The following is a 25,389-nucleotide window of genomic DNA, read 5'->3' as shown; positions in this document are numbered from 1 at the left end:
CAACAGACTTTGGGACAACCCTTAAACATTGGGACAGAAAATAATTGGGCCTTACATAAATTAAAGAATGTGATATATTAACTTTTATGCACCAAACAAGAACCATATATATAACAACACATTTGAAAAACAATACAACAATCTGATGTTGAGACTGAAATACGAACTTGGACAACCCATAACCGAGAATAGGTGTAAGAGAATGAGGTAAATATACAGTCAAAAGTGGTAGAGCGAGAGAGATGAGTTGAGCGAAAACTATGAGGTTGCTTTTTAAGGACAGACTATATGGGGGCTTTTTTGTATTTCAGGGTCTGTTTGACTACAAAATTGTAAAATAGGGTTGGTTGATTTTTTTTTTCAAAATTGGGTAAAGTCGTTATGGGAGATGACGACATTAAGTGTGTGAAGTTGTCCTCCACCCGACCAATTTCATTTTTTTTAAAAGCAATGTCATCGTTGGAGATGACAACTTATGTTTCAATTGAAAAGTAAAGTCGTCCTCTAACAAGACGGCTTCACTTTTCACTTTTATTTTCAAAATTTTCAGTTTCATTATTTTTTATTTTTTTTCACTTTTCATTATTTTTCTTTTTTTTCAAATATTTTAGATTTCAATATTTTTCCTATTTTTTTCAAATTTATCAGTTTTCATTAGTTTTCCCTTTTTTCAAATTTTTCAGTTTTGATTATTTTTCTTTTTTTTTTAGTTTTCATTATTTTTCCTTTTATTACGTCATTTTATTACGTAATTTTTATTATGTCAATTTTATTATCAAATATATTTCATTAAATTAATTTATTGTACCAATAAAAAATAATTACAAAAAAATAAATATAATTTTTACTGTTAACAAAATTTTGTAATATATATATATATAATTGAAATGTGAAAAATTTGAAAAAAAATAAAACTGCAACGTTAAGAAAAAAAAAACTAAAAGTGAATTTGTTATATAAGACAACAACTTCACTCTGAAATCTACAGAAATCGATGTCAACCCTAACGACATTACTTTTTAAAAAATAAATAAAATAAGAAATCGATTTTGGGAGGACAACTTTACCTTTAATGTTATCCTTCCCCATGACGACTTAATTCAATTTTGTAAAAAAAAAATTCAAAAGATTCTATTTTACAAATTTATAGTGAAAAGATCTAAAAATACAAAAAAAGTCCTACATGGGTCATTTAACTCTTCGTGTGCCGTCTTCATATTTCGTCTGGTCTTCCAAGCAGACATTTTTATTCTTTCTTTGATGTGTAGTGAATGAAAGACGGTGTCATTCTCAACTCATATATAAATAAAATTTTTACATTATTTGTTATTATCAAATCGTTCAAATAAGAAGAAAATTTAAAGAGTCATTTTCTTTGCATGCATGTATGTGTAGTGAATGAAAATATCATAAGTTCTTTTTTGATTATTATAAGGAGAAAGAAGATGATATTTACTTTAGTAAAGAGATGCATGCAAGTATTTATACATCTTTCACTTCTCTATACGAGATTGAGAAATATATATATATATATATATATATATATATATATATATATATATATATATATATATATATATATATATATATTTGTTTTTTACGTTGTTCCTTGCACATAATTCAGCTAATAAGCAGTTATATTATTGTTATGTCAGAAGAAGTAGATGGTCTTGTATAATTTTCATTATCTCAAATACTATTTGAAATGGTAAAATATTTTCACTAAAAAAAAAATCTCGATTAGAATTCAATTTATTTAGCCGAATTCTAACAGACAATTTATCATAACAAACATAAATTCACTTTCAATTTCGATTGTCTACATGAATGAATTCTCACTTTGCACAGAGGTCTACTTGCCGAAATAAATATTGACTAAGTCTATTCAGGAAATTTAATTTCAATATAGGTCTGCTGCAGGAAGGATTTCAGTACTAGAAAGTGCATAACATAATAAACATAAAGAAATGTGTCATATATAGTAATTTTTTGGATTAAATTTATACTGTTGCTTTTAGATGTAAATAAAAAATTGATAAAAGAAATAAAACTCTTTAATTAAAAAATAATACAAAAGCCGTTGTAAGAAATTGTATCCATTATAATGTAAAGGAAACGTGTGTTTTTTCTCGGCTGTTTAGTGATATACAAAAGAAGAAGCAGTCATTTTTAAGCATTGTTTACGTACTCAAGATAAGTTCCACCTTGATTCGAAAGAACAAGGAACAAGAAAACGTTGGCAGAGACTTGAAAAGAGGAGATTATAGTCCCCACACACCGGCCACCATAAAAGGGACAACTTTGTGTTCCTTACAAACCTTGTCATCTCTTTCTCTTCTACTTTGCCCCACGTTGTATTCTTGGATTGGTTATGTTGGTGACCTGTGACACCTGTTACCACCATATTCTCTTTTATTTTATTTGTTTATTTACCCTTCTAACACTGACAACCCAACGTGCATGTCACCGACACAACCGTGTCCTCAACGAAACCTTCGTCAGTTGGTAAAGTCAACTAACCAAGACTCGTGTGCAAGCCAAATTCATCTCTATGATATTTTATAGATCAAAAGGAATACAATTATACCCAAATAAACATAAACAAAACATTTCATTTCTTATAGTATATTAAAATAAATTCATCTTTAAAAAAATTTAACCAATTGTACACATATTAAAACATCCACAATTTGTTTTTGGAAATTAAATTGCATCTAATTTCTTGTTTTAAATAAAATATATATAAGGGAAGAGAATCATATGGTAACAATGATGATAAAGAAGGAATCATCAAGTTGGAGGTGATTTATTTGAGTAATTTTTTAAAAACGAATTAATCTGGGAAAAAATCTATTATCGATAATTTTCAAATTATTACATTGATCTTATTTCTAAAACTTAATGAAAAACACCTTTTATAAAAAAAAATAAGGTTTAATAATTTTTGTATTATTATCATAATACTTTTAATTTTATTACAGTGATTTTAATATTCTTAGTGACCCATGTTCTTCGCCACCTTTCGTTCTCCACCTTCTATTTCCATCTCGCTCTTCTAACATCCCTTAATAACACCACGCCACTCTTTCTCTCTTGATTCTCTCTTTCTTTTTTCTCTCTCTCTCTTTGGATCGATCGATCGTTCTTTCTCTTTTCATTGCTTCCATTTTTCTCCGCAAACACTTCCCTCGTTATTCAACCAATCCCCTCCTTTGGCACGCCACCGCTAATTTCCACGCGATGGCGCCGCATCTCTGGTCCTGCTTCTCCAGCAAGGGCTCCAACCGCCGCGACGGCATCGCAGAGCGCCGCGTAAGCACGGCGGACGTCGCTTCGGAATCGAGTCGCGGCGGCGGGGGCCAGGGGGCTGTGGTGGTGGAGATGTTCTCGTCGCAGGGGTGTGCGACGTCGCCGGAGGCGGAGCTGGTGCTGTCGCGGTTGGGGAGGGGGGACTTCGAGCTGGAGGTGCCGGTGGTGGTGCTGATCTTCCACGTGGACTATTGGGACTACGTGGGATGGAAGGACCCCTTTGGGTCGAGCCAGTGGACCGTTCGGCAGAAGGCCTATGTTGAGGCCCTTGGGCTTGACACCATCTTCACGCCCCAGGTTGTGGTCCAGGGCAAGGCCCACTGCATCGGAAATGACGAGAATACCCTTGTAGAAACCATCACTAATGCTCCTAGATTTCCTGCTCCTACCCTTCAGGTTAGATGGGGTTACACTTTTTTTTTTTAAATTCCCGTTTTGCATTATTAGCTTACCTTTTTGGCGTTTGGTTCATTTCCTCCTTATGTCAAATCCAAAAAATAAATAAATAAATAAATAAATTCATTAATTTCTCCTTCTTGCAAAACTTAATTTAAGTTTGTGTATTGATTGAAACAAATTTCATGTTAAAAGGTTATATGTTGGGATAAAGATTGGTAAAAATTATCTTCTGAAAGAGAGAAGTTGATATTAGTATTTGTGATTCGTTCAATATATTAATCCTTTTTAATTTATAAGTGCGTTCAAGAAAGCTTATGAAAAGTGTAAGTAGTTTTAGCGATTATATCATCTTAATGTGATTCATAGATTTGGTAAAGAATAAAACTTAAAAGCCGTTATTCTCCAAGTTTTTCTATTTCTGTATAGTTGTTTCGTTAATTGTAGTTTTACATTATCGCATTCGCGTATCTTTTGTTGCTTCAACTATCGAGGTAAAAATTATGCCTTTGGTTAGAAAATGACTTCAAAACAACTAATGAATTTAGCCTAGTTTTGTAAGTTTTAGTTTCAGCAATACCCTTCATATATAATATATATTAAGAGTATGTAATTCATAATCAGTAGATACAAACGAGTAATTAAGAGGTTGGGAGTATTGATGGCCAAATTTGTATTAATTGAATGTCTCTTAGTGAGTGTGTTAAAACCTTAGAAGACAATTGTTTTGGAAGAATGTGATTGCTCATAATTGAAAACTATGTTATATGATGTGGGAGAATCAATTGTTTGGTTAGCCAATTCTTACAGGCAAAAGAAATTAGATTTTTTGTTGTAAGTAATTGATTCAATGTATAGAACCCCCTAATTATATCTTATTTACACTTTAAAATGTCATTTTCAAACATTCATTTGTTTAGCCTTACTTCTGCCAATTTTTTAATTCCTTTAAATACACTCTGCAAGCACCAAGGTCTCTGCAATTAGGTGCCAGAAATGTATTCACTAAAGTGATAAAAAATTTGCATTCTGCTTGAGAAAAAGGATATTATATGATTAAAAAATGTTGCGCTCTCTAAGAAAATGATAAATGAGTATGTCTTAAAAGCCATAACATCACTTCTGACGAAAGATAAACTATAAAACTCTTAAGACAAGATCCCAAACCGAAATTTTCATGCTATTTTCAATACGATGCATCATCCCACCCAACACCAAGTGGAATGTCACTTGCTCACCTAATGCAAATTAAGATGTTATCATGTTCTTTTCATCTTTATTAGGTGTTGGATCAAATGCATACTTTGAAACCATCAGCATCACTAACTATTTCATTCACACACAACTTAAAATCACTTACCAACAACAATTTGAAATTCCAGCCTCCAGATGCACACATTTGCTTTTTTCTAGACATGGCATTGAGTAATGAGTATAATGTCATGTCACATATGCCAACTAATCAAGTAAAAGTCGTGTTTAATTGTCTACTACATGTGGTGCAAAACTATTTTACACTAAGGACAATGATATTTAAACAACTAAATGTGTCACCTCAAGTTGAAAGAGAAAGTTATCAAAGTATCATTTTTCTTTACACTACCATCACATGGTCTTTTTTTCTCAAAAACATGTATATGTATGCAAGAAGTTTGGTTTATCTGTTTTCATTCATTTTAAAGCAAAACTTTGTTTGTTTCAGGCAACTTTCACCAAGCCTGCACCAGATTCATTGCAAGTGTCTCTAACAGGAGCATTGAGGACTAGGGTGGATGGAAGTGGCGCTAATGTCATGGTAGCATTATATGAAAGTGGTTTGGTCACTGACGTTCCAAGAGGGGAGAACAAAGGACGTGTTGTATCCAATGACTATGTTGTCAGAAAGCTCGAAAAACTATGCACTGTCAAAGACATCTCTCACAAGAAAACAGTATCAGGAACAGTTAATTTTCCCTTGTGGGAAGGATTCAACAGCAGCAAATGTGGTTTGGCTGTCTTTGTTCAGGACACCTCTCACCAGATTTTGGGTTCACAGAGTTTTCAACTTCCGGAAGATATATGATTTCGATTTTAGTTTTATTTGTGATGCTGTTATCACGTTCCAGTTACAATGGTGTTTGCTAATTAGGCTATGTGTACAGGTTGTGTTACGATTTAGAATAATGTTGTTTTCTTTTTTCTTTTTTATCACAATTTTTTGCTGTGTAATTTGGTCTTTCTTACTGTTATTGACTAGATGAAGAGAGAAGTTTAAACTTGTGGCTTGAACAATTCTATTGATTGGATTTTTAAATTTGCACTAATACTGAATCTCTGCTCTTGTATTGTTAAGTTTACTGTGTTCACTTGTTGTCATGGCAACTTTTCGAAGTGATTCTTCTTCATCTGTGTCATCCAAACATTTTTTCTATCTCATCTTCATCCTTTTTGGATATTTTGTTTGAGACAAAATTAATACTGAATTGTGGACATTTCTTTGAATAAGTTTAAACCTTTCTCAGTACATCATTTCTTTGAAGACCAATATTGTGAAAGCTATAGTATATATCTAACCTATTTAACCTTGTAGTTTTATTGTCTGTTTTTCCTCATAAAATTAAAAATAAACTTTAAAATAATTTAAATAAGTCAATTTGGTCTGTAATATGACACACAACACAAATCAAAAAAAATTATTGTCTAAAAGAAATTTGAGTACCAGAGTTTATTTTGTAACCTCTACAAGAAGCCATTTAAGGTATTGCCTGCCCCATGGCATTATCAAATGCAAAAGAATGATCAACGCTAACGGATGGACCATCAGTTTATTCTTAAGGGTCCAAGTGTGAATTTTATTTTCACATTGAGTGAAAAAAAAAATACTAATAACGTATATTTATATAAATTTTTTTTCATATTTTATTGGTGATGAATTTTTCCTGTATTTCTCTTCTTAAAAAGACTTGACATTAATAACTTGTCTTTTTTTTCATTCAACTTGAACATGTTTTATTGTTCTACATTATTATTATTATTATGATATGGTTATGTTTCGTATTTAGTGTTCACTTCCAAAGATAATGGATTTGAAGGATGCGAGAATCAATTCCCCTAACACCCGCTCATGCAATTTTTTAGTGGCACTCTAATCAAATAGTAAACGGCCTTATATAGTCACGTGAAATTATACTTGGGATATAATTGTAAAAGCAAATGTTTCACCATATGCGAAGATCACATCTCTTCCCCATCTCGCAAATTCGAATACATTGACATAAAATGGATGGAAAGGAAAAAGACAATGTTACTTCTCCCTTTGTGATTAGGAGTCTTTCCTATTGATAAGAAAAGTAATGGTCAACAATAGTGGAATACAGGTGTTATTATTAATATTCCAATAAATAGCTTAATGATAGGTTAGTGATGACACATTTTTTAAGTACATTTAAAATTTATTGTACAAGGATCAATTTTCACGTACTTTATTTTTAGTTGTTAGTTTATGTTCTTTCAATAATAATAAATTAGATCATATATATTTTTTTTTAATTTATTTATTTTAATTCATTTCATATTTGTTCATTGTTTTGATCATAAATTTGTCTCATTATTTTTGGTTAATTTCAATTATATTAGATTCTAAATTTCCATGACTTAAAAATGAAAATATGATTCGCTATATTTGAAGTTTTATGCTATTTTTTATGATTTTTTTAAAGTTGAGATACATCGGCCGAAATTTTGTAAAATAATTTATATAGATTTTTTCTTATTAACTTAAACTTTTGTAATTGGTCTCATGGGCCTAATTAAAGTTTGGGATTAGCTTATTTGTACTTTATATTTGATATCTTATATATGACCTAAATGTAAATGGGGAGACAAAATCCATTTACTGAATTTTTTGGTTTTATCTTTTGTCTTTTCATTTGCTCTTTCTTTTTTGGTATAATTACTCGAATAATATCCACTTTGGGGTTACTGTGTCAAATAGGTACCAGGTTTAAAAAAAATGTCAATTGCATCCCAACTTTTGAAGAAGTGTTTCAATTAGGTCTTTTTCAAACGGAGTTGACTAATGTCATTAGTCAATATGCCACGTGTCAGTCTGTGATTTTTTTTATTTTTTAAAATTTTTTAAAATTTTTTTTTTAAATTTTTTGAAAAAAAAAATAAAAATGCCACGTACCAAGTCCCTGTGTGTAACACGTGGCATTGTCAGTGTCACATGGCATTCCAACGCCACATGTCAGTGTCACTATCATATGTCGTTGTGTTGATCTCGATTTAGTCCCCATATATGTCTTTTTGTTTCAATTTAGTACCTAAGTATGTGTATCTGATTCAATTTTGTTCCAAATTTTTTTTAATAATTAAAATATTTTTGTAATCCATATTTTATAAGATTAAAATAATTAAGTATAAATATTTTTACAAAACTAAGTACTAATATTTATATTGTTTCTCTCAATTTCAGACCAAATTCATTATTTGTATAAATGTTATACTAATATTTTTTATTAAAAACGACTTTTTAACATATTACTTTATTAATTACTTTTTTTATTAAGTACTCGTGTTTTGTTAATTTTTTTTTTCAAAATAGAACAATATTGTCTCTTACTAATTTTAAACCAAAATTTCTAATGGTATGAATGTTATACTAATTTTTTTTATTAAAAATGACTTAATAAAATGACTTTTATCACTAAATTTTAATATAAATATCAAATATTAGGTCAAAATTATTAAATCAGATACACATAAGTAGGTACTAAATTGAAACAAAAAAACATATATGGGGACTAAATCGAAATCAACACAATGACATCTGATAATGATATTGACACGTGGCATTGCAATGCCACGTGGCACTGACAATTAGAGATGACAAACAAACCCGTCCCCGTGGGTATTGCTCGAACTCGTCCCCGTTTTGACGGAGAATCCCCGCATTGACTGGGTATGGGTATGGGTATGGGGAATCTCCGACTTTTTTAATTGGGTATAAGGATGGGTATGGGGATGTACATATCCTCTCCATAATACCCATCCCCGCCATATCTTCGACCTTGTTTAAATTATTAAAATATTCACAATTAATTAAGTAACCTTATATATATATATATATATATATATATATATATATATATATATACATTCTATTTTTTATTTTTTCTAATTATTTGGTTTGTAAACTCATTCGTGTGACGCCCCGACTACTATACTAAATAATAATTATTTGATAAAAAAGATATGGAATTAATTTTTTTTACCATAAGATTTTCCTTAACATAACTTCATATTCATATATATATATATATATATATATATATATATATATATATATATATATATATAGTTTACATCTCTGTAATTGTTCATGAAATATTATAAAAATATATATTTGTATAATATTAAGAGTCTTACATCAGAATAAAATATTATCTATATTTTTAATATCTCCTAAAGATATTAATAGAAATTATTCATGAGTCAATCTTCAGAAGATCCACCAATAATATCCCGAACAACTCTCATTGAGCAGGTTCCACTTCTGCTCATGCAACATGTACATATGAAAGAAAAATATGAAAGGAGTGAGGTCTTTATAAGCCTTAAATATCAATCTTAATAAACTCAACAAATAATACAAACACTAGGGGCCTAGATTTGGACCTACAACCACAAAACTTGATCTCGTTTTACCAGACATATGGATTCATATTCCACTTCTGATGATCCATTATGAACATCAAAAGTTCCTTTGGGAAGTGATTAGGTAGTTGAGTATTTCTCATAAAATATTGGTACAATCATAATTATTTCTTTCTCGAGAATATTAGCCATTTACCGACCCATAAAAGAGATATATACTACTACCTAACCTTAGCGATGCCGAGCAGGTATCGGATAGTCCCAAGTTTGGCCTATGAATATCCTAGTCCAGTGCGCTATTTTGAACTATCCATATATTCACCTACTTGGTAAAACTTCCTTAGACCCCACCATGGTCCCTGCCTTTCATCCCGCAGTGTACCAAATTGTGACTTCCCAAATACAAACACTCTGACACTGGTTTAATCTCAACTTATTGAAACTAGACTTAACTCTTACTTAACTGGCATACTCTTGGATATTTTCAAAGGTCATAAAATGTGATGACTATCAAATCATGTCATTGTACAAACTATACACAAAGAATATAAAACAACGATAAAATGTACATGCAATTTTCTTCTATCCAAGCTCACTGAATAAAATAATATATACTTTCACTTCACATTTATTTTTATTTTTTAATTATAAAATAATGACAAAATAAGAATCAAAGCAAGAACTTTAAATAAATAATTAGATAAGGATTATAACATTATAAATAAATATAATAACAAACATATAAATTAAACGGGACCAATGCGTAACTAGAGATATATTAATTGAAATAAATAAACAGGACCAATGCATAACTGGATATAAATAAAATAAAATAAATAAATAGAACCAAGGTGTAACTCGAGATAACTAAAATAAAATAAATAAATAGGATCAGTGCATAATTAGAGATAGATAAAATAAAATAAATAAATAGGACTAATGTGTAACTGAGTATAAATAAAATAAAATAAATAAATAGAATTAGTGCATAACTGGAGATAAATAAAATAAAATAAATAAATAGGACCAGTGCGTAACTGGAGATAAATAAAATAAAATAAATAAATAGGACCAGTGCATAACTGGAGATAAATAAAATAAAATAAATAAATAAGATCAGTGCATAACTAGAGATAAATTAAATAAAATAAATAAACGAGACCAGTGCATAACTGGAGATAAATTAAATAAAATAAACATGATCGGTGCATAATTGAAGATTAAGTAAAATAAATAAACAAGATCGATACATAATTGGAGATTAAATAAAATAAAAATAAAAGCAGCAGAATTGTTCAAAAACGTAATTGCAAGTTAATTTTTCAAAACAAAAGCAAATTTTGCCCATCCGGGGAATCGAACCCCGGTCAGTACCGTGAGAGGGTACTATGATACCACTACACCAGATGCGCTGTCTTGTAGAGTCCGTCAAGATTTACAATAATAACTCATCAATGATAATCATAATTCAAAAGAAACTTATAGTAACAGTACCTTTTTAAAAATTAAATAATTGGTTTATTATATGATTTTATTACACCTATCAATTTATATACATAAAAAAATGTAATTTGTCATCAACTTTCACTATTTACAAACATTAATATTATATTCATATATTTATCTAATGATGAATAATTAAAAAAAAAAGTAATAATATAAAATAAATTTACCGAATTAAATTAATAGAACAATGAAGAATAATAATTGATCATAAACTAGAATGTATTTCTTGTTTAAATAAAAATATCATATGTTCAGTTTATTTAATAAAAAATGCATTTGTACTTATCATATTTACATTGGTAAAAACTATATATCTTAGCATATTATTAAATTAATATAGTGTGATATTAAATTATCTCATAATGTAAATATAGCTCGATAAAATTATCATGTTGATAATATTAGTAAATTAGAAAGATAAATAGTTACGAAATATCTATAATATTTATAAAAATAAAAATGATTAATATTTTGTATGGTTAAAATACACAATGAAGAATTAAATTGTATACTTAAAAAAGTAGTTTTTATTATATTAACTTTTGATGAGGGTAAACTGACGATCTTTTAACTTTAAGGCTTAATTAGTTCTTAGATTGTTGGTTTGGTTTATTTTGGTCTCCTTATTATTTTTTTGTTCAATTTGATTTTTTAATTTTTTAAAACAGTTTAATTTGGTTTCCGACGTTAAGTTGACGTTAATACCGTCTTTGTACATGATATATGTCATTTTGTGGAATTTTCAATTTTTTTTATTTAAAAAAAAAAATTAAATTGCCACGTGTCACATCATGGTTGTGTCACTTGTCAACTTGAGAATTTTTTTAAGTTAAAAAAAAGTGTCGCGTGAGAAGTCACGATTGTGTCACGTATCAAGCTAACATTGATTGTTTTTAATTTAGTCCCTCTATTTGAAATTTTGATTCAATTTAGTCTCTCAATTTTTTAAAATGATTCAATTTTGTCCTCTCTAATTTGAGACCAAATTAATAATTAAGCTTAATTACAACTTATATATACATGTTAAAATAATTATCTTATTTAATTATATCATAAGATATCACTAAATGCATGCTTACACCAGGAATGTCGTGGAATACCAACTAACCACTCATATGCAGCAAGGTTCACCTTTTTCAACTCTTCCATTTTAGCTTCCTAGCCTTGGTAATACGTCGCTTTGGCAGCCCCCATCATGAGTTTTCTAATCAGGATCCCTCCTCCAAACTTCTTCTTGTAGTTGTTGTACAAGTGTCTTAGACAAAACCTATGTTCCACCCCATGTAGGATTTCGTCAAACACTTGCATTAGCCCCTACAAATAACAACAGAATAGAAATTGAGATACATAACAACAGAACATAAATAAACATATGTAGATTCAGAATTTACCTTCTGTTGATCAGAAATAAACACCTAACGATTAGATTGTACATCCCCAATGTCATCCAACAAGAGATTAAGAAACCATCTCCAAGTCTCCTTACACTCATTTTCCACCACTGCAAAGGCAAGTGGGAAATACTGGTCATTTGGGTCCTTCCCTACCACTACTAACAACTGCCCTCCATAACTATTTTTCAGGTGACAACCATCAACACCTATAAATTGTCTACAACCATTAATGAAACCTTTCTGACACCCCTCTAGACACATGTAAAAAGACCCAAAACATGGTTGCAGGGTGAGTAGGGGATGATTAATTTTAATCTTGCATGTTGTACCATCAGACACTCTTTTCAACTCTGCAACATAGTCATACAACAAGTTATATTGCTTCTCCCCATCCCCTTCTACAATGTCCATGGCAATTTGTTTTCCTTTCACAGCCCTCCACCTACTAATCCCAACACTGTAAGTCTTCTTTATGTCATCTATAATTTCATTTGCAGTCATCTTGCCCATGTTTCTGTACTTGTCAACAACAATTTTTAAAACCCAATCCTTGTTTGCATTCTATTCGCAAATACCCTCCCACAACTATGTGAATCAACCAATGTTTTAACCCGAAATGTGTGGCTGCCTCCAACTTTACTACATAGAATTAGAAAACCGCATTTCTTCTTACAAATAGCCCTAACTCTAACATCATCACTTTTAAGAAAAACGACCTCTCTCCCATTCAATACCGAGTACTCCTTAAGAGCTTGTTTAAACTCTTTAAGGGAACAAAACTCCATTCCCAAGCAGAATTTGAAATCTCTTCCCACATCGTTAGCTGTAAACATTGGGTACTTTTGCACTTCCTCCCCTTCACACTCTACATCGCTTTGTAATTCATTTGTGCTATATGTTGCATCCATGTCATGATTTCCACCAAATTGGAGTGTTTCAAAACCACCAGCACTTGCATTAGCTGAAGGCTTCCTTTTTCTCCTATTCTTTCTCATATTAGACCACCTTTGAAGAACATCTGTTATGTTCTTGCATGGTGTATCACTGCATCCAAAACCATCATCATTGTCTCTATGAAGTTCTTCTTCACTTTCATCCAACACTTCATATCCATTTTCAACTGCACTATCATCACCACTTTGGACATCCACATCTGCAGCTACATTTGCATCATCCACAGCAGCAGCCACATTTAAATCATCCACAACAGCATTTGACCTAGCATGTTCGTGAGCATCCTCATTAACAACTTCATCATGATCTCGAGCTTGAACATCAACATCCTCCTTACCAACCTTCTCATTAAGACCAACAACTCCCTCCCCCTGACCGCCATTATCATTAAGAGTAGCAATTTCATCCTAACCACCATTATCACTAAGACCACCAACTCCCTCCTTACCAACATTGTCATTAAGACCAGCAGCTCCCTCCTCACCACCACCACCCTCAGTACCACTCTATGTCCATTCAATAAAGTCAATTGGCTCAACGGTACTAACCACATGTTCTACATAAATTTGGACCTCTTCTTTTCTACTTTCAGCATAGTTAGACAATTCCAGTGCATCTTTATCTGTTACCAGAGGCCTCAAATCTCTGTCCATCCTACCTCTTTTAGGCTTCCACCACAATTTCACCATTCCGTCATATTTAAATTCATCCTTTAAGATGGACAATGCCTCAAAATATGACCACCTATCAGCATCCACTCCATGGACCACATGTTCTTCCCCTCCCTCGTATCTCAGAAACCTTCCTTTAAAGGATTCGAATTTTCCCATGTGGTAAAACGCAATTGAAAAACCCATCTCTGAAAAATGGAAGAAATAGAAACTTTAAATGCACGAAATAAAACAAAAATGGGAACCAACACAAACCATAGCTAAACCAAAATACAACAGCCTAGATGAATCAAAGAAAATCAAAGAAAACGCCTTGCTCAAATGAATAAATCCATACCTTCGACTTCGTATTCACCACGGGATACGGAACAAAATGCCCTTCGACAACAAGCTTTCCCACTTCGATTCAAGAACCAAACGAAACCACCTTTCTGTGCAACCTAGAACCAATTTCTCTCTTGCACGATGAAGATTCTTCTCCTTAACGGTGGTGGTCGCGACTGACGTAGGTAACAATGGTGGTGCTTGCAATTTACTTAGGTAAAGTGGTGCTCGCGATTTACTTAGGTAAAAAACATTTGCCTCTCAGCTTCACTCACTTAGGTTAAACACGTGTTTTGATGTATTACTTAAGTAAAAATAAAATAAAATAATAATAATATGTGTCAAAGATCTCTACCAAGACGTATCAACATCTCTCATGCTGAGGTAGAACGTCGTTTGTCACTCACCAATTTAACGTCGTCCTAAGAGAAGGACCAATACCACTCATTTTGAAACTATGACGACCAAATGGTGATAAAGTTTCGGTGAGGGACCATTTGCAATTTTTTGTGAAACTTCAGGGATCAAAAACGTATTTTTTCCTTAAATAAATTTTAGAATAAAAATACATTAATGTGAAGTTGATTGACACTAAGCCGCTTTAGTTGAAAAATAAATTTAGAAATTAGTGATGAATTAATGTTGATTAGTCGACGCTTCTCAAAGTTGCCCTCCAAAAATTTATGCTAATGAATTAATGTCCGTAGTTGTAGAGTCGCACATACATGTGATGCAAATCCAATGCTAACAACTATTTAACATTGGCTTTTCCTTATTAGCATTGACTTTTAGCTGACTCTAAATATATATTTTCTTGTAGTGATGATTTACTCGTAATATTCTAGTTCTAGTTTGTTTGTTAAAGAAGACTAGGTTTAGTTATTGATCGATACAATCAAGTTTTATTATGCATAATATTGTTGCAAAATACAACGTGAATATTTTTTTAATTCTAGTTACTTATGGCTAAAACTAGGTATTCTCTAGATCTCAACCATTCCTAATTAAACTTTGACACAAAATTGAAATTTGTTCATATCTCAAACTTTGATATAATTTGGTCCTCAAACTTTACAAATGAATGAATATAGTCTTCTTAATCCAAATGAAGTTAAATTTTTTTATGTGTTAAACGATATTTTAGGTTGACATTTGAGTTGGAACTTATCAAACTATGTAAATAGCATAAATGCTAACTTGAAATGTTATTTAACACATAAAAAAATATGAGTAAGTTGAGTTAGAAGAACTATATTTATCAATTTTTGAAGTTTTGGAGACTAAAATATATTAAAGTTTAGGATAAAAATAAAATCTAATTTAGCGTCATAAAAATAAAAAACATAATTAACCTAACAAAATATTATGTTTGTGATCACCTGCCTAAGTGGTTCCATCTATTGTGATACGATAATGATATGATATTAAGAAAAAAGATTCTTTACATCTTATCTTTTAGTTTACAGCGCTTTACCAAAATCAAATGATAAGTTAGGATTACATTTTACGTATTACACACACTAAAATATTTATCATACATATACAAATAAATAAACAAAAATCTCAAATGATATTAGGTGAGATAAAGGATTTATTGCAATATATAGATATTCTAACAAATAAATTAAGGGTTGTGAAAATGAATTTTCAAACTAAAACCTATTTTAATTATAAACAATAATGATTATCAAATTTTTATATTAATTATTTTTAATGATTGTAAGTTATATTTATAATAAATAAATATGATATAAATAATGTAACAAAAAACAACGAGCATAACAATTAGGGATGGCAACGGGGCGGGGCGGGGCGGGGACGGGTTTCACTATCCCATACCCATCCTCGTAAAAAAAGTTCATCCACATCCCCATACCCAAACCTAACGGGTATCAAACTTTTATCCCATCCCCATCCCCACCGGGAAATGGGTATAATCTTGTACCCATACCCGTACCCGTTTTCTTACTACTTTAATATTAATTTTAATTAATTTTTATAAAATAATAAAAAATTACGGTAAAGGAAACATAATATTATCAAATATTCAATATTAGGAGTATGGTTATTTTTTCGATATCAAATACTTTGAAATAAATTATAATTGTTTACATTTTTATATTAGAATACCAAATAAAATTTAATGAGAACCAAAATATTTATTAAATTTGCAAACATTAATGAAACTTAGTTGATAAATTTTAAAAATATTTTAAAAAAAATATAAAAGGAAAAAAAATTCTTAAAAAATATAAAAGGAAAAAAATATTTAAATTAAAATATATTTTAAATGTTTGTTTACTTCAGTTTTTTAAATTATAATGAATCTATTTTTTATATACTAATAAAAGTTATAATACATCACTTGATTAAAATAACGCAAAGAACAAATAATAAATATAATAATAAAATTTTAACATAAATCTTGTATCTTTTAAACCACAATATATGTTGGATGGTGGTAAAAAAATATTCATGGCAATTACATTAAATTTTTATATTGTAGTAAATAAAAATTATTTATACAATTATAGTGAAAAAATTAAAGTATAATTGTAATGAGTTAGAAAATAAAACATAATTAGATAAAATTTATCGAAATAGTATTCTACATGATGAAAATAAACAAAAAATAAAAATATAAAAAAATTAACAAATGTGTGTCTTATAAACAATTTGGAGACTATTGGAAGGAATCACACAAATGAAAACAAATATATAATTAAAGGTATGATAAGATGAAAAACATCTTAGAGATCTAAGAAAATTTTTCAAATATCAACATATATACTCAATGTGTGATAAAAAAATGACGCAAAGAACAAATAATAAACATAATAAAATTTTATCATAGATCTGGTATTTTTTAAACTCCAATATATGTTGGATGGTGATAAAAAAATATTCATGACAATTACATTAAATTTTTATATTGTAGTAAATAAAAATTATTTATACAATTATATTGAAAATATTAAAGTATGATTGTAATGAGTTAGAAAATAAAAAATAATTAGATAAAATTTATCGAAATAATATTCTATATGATGAAAATAAACAAAAATAAAAATATTAAAAAAATTAACAAATGTGTGTCTTATAAATAATTTGGAGATTATTGGAAGGAATTGCACAAAGAAAAACAAATGTATAATTAAGGGTATGATAAGACGAAAAACATCTTAGAGATCTAAGAAAACTTTTCAAATATCAACATATATACTCAATGGTTGAGAAATAACAAAAATTGTTTTAGCGAAACAAAAGAGTTCTTCAAATGAAACAAAAATTAATAATAATAAGTAAAGATTTTTTTTTTTATATTACCTAGTAAATAAAATGTTTATGCTATTAAACACTTAAATTGAGAGTATTAAATATTCTCATGTGAAAGGAAAATATACAATAAAAAAATATTAAAAAATAATAGAAATATTCAAATGTTAGACATAAATTTTTTTTAATTGACATACATCATTTTAACATAATTACATAAAGGTTGTGATAAAATAAAAAATATATTGGAGATGCGAAATGAGTTTCATGACAAACCAAATATTTAGAAGAAATAAAAAATAAAAATCATTCTCATTTAAATTATTAAAATATTTACAATTAATTAAGTAACCCTATATATATATATATATATATATATATATATATATATATATATATATATATATATATATAGGATTACTTAATTAATTGTAAATATTTTAATAATTTAAATGAGGATGAGGATATGGCGGGGACGGGTATTATGGCGGGGATATATTCATCCCCATCCCCATCCCCATACCCAATTGAAAAAATCGGGGATTCCCCGTCAAAACGGGAACGGGTTCGGACAATACCCACGGGGACGGGTTTGTTTGCCATCTCTAATAACAATAGTAATTATTGAACACAAAACAGAAAATTATAGTTTTGCTTGGAAAAACTATTATTTTTTTAACATTTTAGAAGTAAATTACTACTAAAAAAATCATATTTCCTACTAATTTTATTTTAATTTTTTTAGAAAATACTTACAAATTTGTGATGAAAAATATTTTGTAAGAAATTGTTATCAATTTTTTTACAAAATATTTATATAAAAAACTTTTCGCAACAAATTTTGTAAAAAATATTTATGGATTTTATAATTTTGTATAAAATAATTATCCACAAAAGAAATACCTTAGTTAAGATGTTTAGAAAAAATGATAGAAAAAAGTCTTTTCTTACAACTTTTTTTAACAAATTTACAAAAAAAATTATATAATATAAGAATTTTTAATAGTAAATTTTTTTATTAAAATTTACAAAACGAAAAAATTTAAAAACAAAACTCTGAAATGAATTTTGTGCTTTATTTTTTAGATCTTTAATTTGTCTTTATTAAAATAGTATTTTGTCATTTAATGAGTAAAATGTGCTTTGAATTTTAATCTTAACCTAATTTAACTCTAATCCTAATTCATTCTATACGAGGAATTTTTGTGAGCTGGACCTTTTTCCACAATATAAAGAAATGTATTTTTAAAATAAGTTAAGATTAATATGCAAATCTTACTTAGGCTCCTAAGTTTTATTCAAGGCAGAAATTGTATTTAAATTTCTTTTATAACATAGATGTCTTTAATCTCTATTTATGAGTATTAATCTCTGTAGAGCAATCAAATTATCCATTATTTGTTAACCTTATGTAGGTATGATGTAAGACTAAAACTAAAATTTATATATATATATATATATATATATATATATATATATAGTTTATACTATTTTTGTTTTTTTTCTTGTGATTAATAAATAAATAGTAATTTCTTGAATTAAAAAAAAATCATACTCTATTTTGTGAAAAGTTCACAAACCTTGGGCGTTGCGCATCCGGGGAATCGAACCCCGGTCAGTACCGTGGGAGGGTACTATGATACCACTACACCAGATGCGCTTTGTTGAAAAAATTCATTTTATTATTTATATCTTTAATACGTAAGAGATTCAATAATTTGATATAATAAAATATGCTATTCCATCTTATGTTCAAATATGTTTTTATTTTCTTCTCTTATCTTTTCACTAATTACTTAAAAAAGAATCATTTCAAAAATTTTTCTCTTAAATTTTGGTTAATGTTTTCTTTTCAAAATAATTGTTATTCTTTTCAAAAGTTCATTTTAAATGTTGATTAATTAAATTATTTCTTAATACTACCTTAAATGGATATGTTAAGTTTAAGATTTAATTGGATCAAAATAAAAGAAATAAAAAAATGTATACTTTTACAAAGTTGACCAAACTTGTGAAAAATTCTAAAATACAACGACTAAAATCATAAAATCAGAAGAGAAAAATCTATTTTAATATTTGAATAATAGAACTAGACCATACTTTTAATATAAAATATTATAATATTCAATAACCAATTGTTAGCTGTGTTAATTTTTTTTTTAAACTATAAATAAATAATATTTACCCTCTAGAAATTAGTCTATAAGTATAATTAAATATGCATTAAGTAATATAATTCAAACAAATGATCTTAATCACCTTAGATCAAACAATTCAAAGACAATATTTGTAGAGTTTGGATCGTTTTCCATATTGTGCACAATTTCAATTACATTTAAATGGATAAGCTTAATAATTAGCATCAACATAAGACATATGAAGAATACCAATAAAAAATAAGCAAACTTAAGATACTAATCAAGATATCAGCACAAAAGTCACCGTCCTGATTTCCTTTATGCTTTTAAAATTGAATGTTTTCATAGGAATATTGGAAAGTGCTTGTACTTTAACGACAGTAAAACCAATAAACAGTAGCTTACAAACACCGTTACGTACTTGATATTGTGCCTAGTTCTTCTGAATTTTAAAATTATGCATGACATAAGTCTCATTCTCTACCAACCTACCCTCCCATGCAACTAGGTATTTTTTTTCTTACCATAGCCTGTATAAGGTCACTCTACAACACATACAATCATGTGAAAATTTTAATAAAGTACAAATAACTAAAGTCACAAAAACTTTTATCTACAATAATAAGTTTGAAAAAACATATGTACCTTATCATCCATGAGAATCTTTTCCAAATGCTTGCTTCCATCCATATTCTTAACATACTACAACTAATTGATTTTAATCCGAAGTTTAAGTGTTTTCCTTTTACCACCAATCTCTTTATACTGTTGAACTTACAACAAAAGTAAATAAACGCAATAAAAGTAGAAGAAAACAAATAAAGCCAACAAATCTTACCTGAAAAAGAGGACTGAAAGGTACCAACAACAACTAAACAACATTTTAAATAACAGGTAAACACACCAAAATATAAGGAAAATGGAGAAGAAATAAGGAGACGCATAATAAGAAAACAACAACATATTAAAAAAAAATACAAGCACAATAAGAAGAAAAATACCTAACCTTATGAAAGACAAAGGGAAGAAGAAGTAGAAGCAAAACTAAGAAAACCTTAAAAACTACAAAAAGGTGGAGATGTTAAATAAAATGAAATTTGAATGAAAGATCAAATTACTTGGTTGAAGTTAGTCTCAAATACCTAAAAATGATACAAAATCACTCGATGAATCTTCTTCATGAATCAATATCATTCCCCTAAATCAATAGTTGCAGCCATCATTAAAGAAAAAAAAACACAATGAGAAATTTTTGTTGTTTTAGTAAACACACCATTTGGTCCAACTTGCAATTATGGCTACACACTTCCTTGTTTATATCACCTATTTCTACAAAATTAAGAAATAATGAAATTCTCTTTTTTAAGTATTTCAATGTAATACACAGAACATTTAAAAAACAAAAAAGACTTATGATCACATCCCTTCATCTACAGTACTCTCGCCATTCTAAGAAGAAATACTACAAAAGATTGTGTTAAATACAACGATTATTTGTTGCATAATATGGCGGTTATGACAACAATATTTTTCGCATGTGGCGGGGCCACATACCGATATATATTATGCTGCCAAAAAAGTATAATATGGTGGTCTTGCGTGAAACGGCACAACAATCGCCATTTAATGCACTGCACAAATAATGGCAGTTGAAACTATCATATTCACTATACAAATAATGACGTTTAGAACTATTGTAATTTGTTTATTTTAAAAGAATTTTATTGTGAAAAATGACACTTAAAGGCGTCATTATTTTCAATGTACTAAAATATAATATGACGTTTCGAACTATTGTAATTTGAATGTAAAATTATTTTTATATTTCTTTTATAAAATTAGAAAAGGAAAAAAAATATCACATACATAAATTTTGATCATAAATATTTTGATTCATAATTCATATTAAAAAGTTCATATTATCCAACATCATCTAAAGATGTACAAGTTGGAAACAAAATGCCAAAAAAGATCTTGCATTTTCCTAAATTTCTATAACTATGTTTTTAACTAGTCTTCTTTCCCTTATTTGATCTTCTTGTATCAATTAGTGATGGAGCACTACTTCTAACATTAGGGCCTGAAATAAAAAATCGCCATGTTTAAGAACAAGGTCTTTCTTCCTGAACCTCCAAAATTTCTTCTACACCTCCAAACTTTCTTTAAATTCCCAAAAAACCCTTTGACCATTTAAGGAAATCCGCAGACACCACACCCCCAAAATTATGTCGACTTTCGGAAGTCAAAATATATGACTTCCAGAAGTCAAAATATATCACCGGAAGTTAATTTTTGGAAGTCAAAATATATCACCGGAAGTCGACTTCCGGAAGTCAAAATGTATCACTGGAAGTTGACTTCCGAAAGTTAAAAATTATCATTGGAAGTCGATTTCCGGAAGTCAAAAAATATTTCCGGAAGTCGACATCCGGAAGTCAAAAAACATTCTCCGGAAGTTGACTTTCGTAAGTCAAAAAACAAATTTTATTTTGAATATTTTTGATTCTTTATAAAATTTATATTTTTTAACTTTTAATGATTTTTTTAGTTTATTATTTGATTTATTTTTATGTTTTCATATTTCTTAATATATATTTAAAAAAATATTAATATATATATATATAATTTTATTTTTATTTAATATACTGAAAATAAATATAAATATAAAAATCAGTAAAATTAAAATAATATTAAACTTAAAATAAAAAAACAAAAGAATAAAAAATTTATTCTGCTTCATTTAATTTATTTAATATTTAAATTCATTTTAAAATAATAAAACTTTTAACTAAAAAAAATAAAAAAATATACATATACAAATATATACATACATATATATATATATATATTCTTTTTTTTAAAATTTAAAATTTCATTATTTATATATGTTATTTTAAATATGATTTTTTTAATTCTTTTTTATTTTTATTAAATTTTTAATAAATTATATAAAAATAAATTTAAATTTAAAAATATAAAAAAATATATAATTTAAAAAATTTGATTAAAATTAAATATTTAAATTTTAAACAAAATTAAAAAATTTAAATAAAATATAAAATATATAAATAAAATAATTATAATAATATCAATAAAATAGATAAATTAAAAAATGAAATTAAAAAATAATTTAAATTAAAATAATATAACTTTAAATAAAATAATATATATATATATATATATATATATATATATATATATATATATATATAAATAAATAAAGGAAAGTCAAAATCTGTTTTTTAAATTCATATATTTTATAATTTTTAAGACGTGTTTTAAAAAGTAAAATAAAATAAAGTTAGAAAAAATAAATTTTAAAAAGAATTAAAAATATTTAAAATTGATTTAATTTTTTTTTTATTTTTGGAAGTTGATTTTTGGTAATGTTTTTTTATATTCAGAAGTTGATTTCCGATAATGATTTTTGACTTTCAGAAATCGATTTCTTGTTATATATTTTGATTTTTGGAAATTGACTTCTGGTAATATATTTTGACTTTCAATGATATATTTTAATTTTCAGAAGTTATATATTTTGACTTTCGGAAATCGACATCCAAAAATATTTTTGGGATGTGATGTTCATGAGTTTCTTTAAATAGTTAAAAAGTATTTTAAGAATTTAAAAAATTTTTGGAGGTCGATAAAAAGATGCTTAGAAGTATAGGAAGAAAGCCCTTAAGAACAATTTTTTTACAATAAGCCGGATCCACATCCATTCATCCACAGTATTCCCGCCAAGCTGAAAAGAAAACTGATTCTAATCCATCTCTTCGTCTACAGAAAGCTCACATCACCTCTGCAACATTTGCTACATTATATAATGACACTAAAACCCTCATATGGAGAAGAACATGAAAACAAGCCGGGAAGCAGACAATGGAAATGACACTAAAACCAATAAATGTACAAGTGTCATTATTTCAGAGGGGCATTTTGGGGTTTTCCCTACGATATCCTATAGACAAATCATATTATTCATTAATTTTGAACCTTAAGTAGGTAATAAGTAGATGTTAAACTAAAAAAATATAATATATATAAAACAAATTAATGATTTAAACTATTTTTGTCTTGTGATTATTAATAAATGATAATTTCCTGAATTAAAAAAATACAATACTCTATTTTATAGAACAAAATACAAAAATAAAAAAATAATGACAAAATGCGCATCCGGGGAATCGAACCCCGGTCAGTACCGTGGGAGGGTACTATGATACCACTACACCAGATGCGCTACTTTATACTCTTAAATTTGTAGATTGTTTCAATGATATAAATTATGGAAATTATTTGAGATAATTGTATAATGCTAATATAGAAAACAAAAGTGTGATAGGTGTACATTGAAATATCTACAACTAAAGAAACAAACAAATAAATATGTGAAAACTAAAGAAACAAATAAATCAAAGTTATCTACAACTAAAATCACATAAATGAACTAAATATGTGAAAACTAGATTTAAGAGTCTCATGTATCTTTTGACCAGTTTTCAACTCTTTTAAAGTTAGTACAAATGTGATTAAATGTTCCAAAACATTCCTCGTGAGTGCCATGACATTTGGACTTGAAAATCAGTCAATTCTAAGTCAACTATGGTAAACTCTTTCAGTAAAAGTCAACTCTACATTTTATCAAGCAATTTTTGGTTGATTCAACTTCACTCATGGCTTCCTCCGAACCTTTGAATGCTTGCCTTGATCTTTATCTCTACATCAAACTCAAAAATCTCACAATATTCATACTAAACTCTTCTTAAAAGCTTCTAAAATGAGACTACAACTAGACCAATGAGTATTGTGTCTGATCGAGATCTGAGATTTACATCAAGGTTCTGGCAGTAGCTGCAAAAAGCACTAGGTACTCAGTTAAAAATGAGCTTAGCTTATCATCCTCAAACCAATGGTCAGTTTGAGAGAACCATTCAGTCACTAGAGGACTTGCTAAGGACTTGTGTGTTGGATCACTTGGGCACTTGGAGTGATATGCTACCATTGGTGGAGTTCACTTATAATAATAGTTATCATTCCAGCATAGGAATGGCACCATATGAGGCTTTGTATGGTAGGAGATGCAGGACACCATTGTGTTGGCAGCAAGATGGAGAGTTGGTGGTGCTTGGGCCAGAATTCTTATAGCAGACCACTAAGAAAGTGAATGTGCTACAGGATCGGATGCGTGTAACTCAGAGTCGGCAGAAGTCTTATGTAGATAAGAGGAAGAGGTTGCTTGAGTTTGAGGCAGGTGACTATGTATTCCTCAAGGTTACACCTACAACAGGAATTAGGAGAGCTCTCAAGTCGAGGAACTTGACTCCTCGATTCATCGATCCGTATCAGATCATGAGGAGGATTGGATCGGCAGCTTACGAGATTGGCTTGCCACCTCACTTGGAAAACTTACACAATGTCTTCCACGTATCACAGCTGAAGAAGTACATTGCAGATCCTACACATGTACTGTACCATGATGATATCCAAGTGCGCAAAGATCTAACCATTGGAGTTGGACCGATGAGAACATTGGATTCCCAAGTCAAGCAACTCAGGGGGGAAGGAGATCCGGACAGTGAAGGTCCTCTGGGACGAGGCAACACAAGAGATGAATTGGGAGATGGAAGATCTCATGAGGAAGTCTTATCCTCACCTGTTTCCTAGTAAGTCCTATTTTTGAGGACAAAATTTTTAAGGTGAGGGGAATGTAAGACCCGTGAAATTTAATTAATTAATAAATACAGGTAGTAGGAGCCTTTATGGCATTTAATTCTGACATGT

At 28.8% G+C, this 25,389-nt stretch overlaps 1 protein-coding gene, 3 non-coding genes and 1 pseudogene across 4 annotated transcripts; 1 reads left to right on the top strand and 4 right to left on the bottom strand.

Annotated features, from left to right (window-relative positions):
- Positions 1-3,018: 3,018 nt before the first annotated feature.
- On the top strand, positions 3,019-6,036 carry LOC114168507 (uncharacterized). The gene is made up of 2 exons (XM_028053348.2): positions 3,019-3,705; positions 5,408-6,036. Exons 1-2 carry the CDS (start codon positions 3,241-3,243, stop codon positions 5,765-5,767), a joined length of 825 nt encoding a protein of 274 aa, XP_027909149.2. The 5' UTR covers positions 3,019-3,240; the 3' UTR covers positions 5,768-6,036.
- Positions 6,037-10,683: 4,647 nt separating this feature from the next.
- On the bottom strand, positions 10,684-10,754 carry TRNAG-CCC (transfer RNA glycine (anticodon CCC)). The gene has a single exon. It is a non-coding gene; the product is annotated as a tRNA-Glu (tRNA).
- A 1,509-nt stretch (positions 10,755-12,263) lies between these two features.
- On the bottom strand, positions 12,264-14,053 carry LOC146881710 (uncharacterized; annotated as a pseudogene).
- A 5,003-nt stretch (positions 14,054-19,056) lies between these two features.
- TRNAG-CCC (transfer RNA glycine (anticodon CCC)) lies at positions 19,057-19,127 on the bottom strand. Its single transcript has one exon. It is a non-coding gene; the product is annotated as a tRNA-Gly (tRNA).
- A 4,650-nt stretch (positions 19,128-23,777) lies between these two features.
- On the bottom strand, positions 23,778-23,848 carry TRNAG-CCC (transfer RNA glycine (anticodon CCC)). Its single transcript has one exon. It is a non-coding gene; the product is annotated as a tRNA-Gly (tRNA).
- Between the last annotated feature and the right edge of the window lie 1,541 nt (positions 23,849-25,389).

Source organism: Vigna unguiculata, chromosome 11 (genome assembly GCF_037176805.1).
Source record: "Vigna unguiculata cultivar grain cowpea cultivar isolate G323 ecotype 2 chromosome 11, ASM3717680v1, whole genome shotgun sequence".
In the NCBI taxonomy this organism is placed as follows: Eukaryota; Viridiplantae; Streptophyta; class Magnoliopsida; order Fabales; family Fabaceae; genus Vigna; species Vigna unguiculata.
Note: the sequence above shows the minus strand (reverse complement) of the source record. Positions and strands in the feature narration are given on the sequence as shown.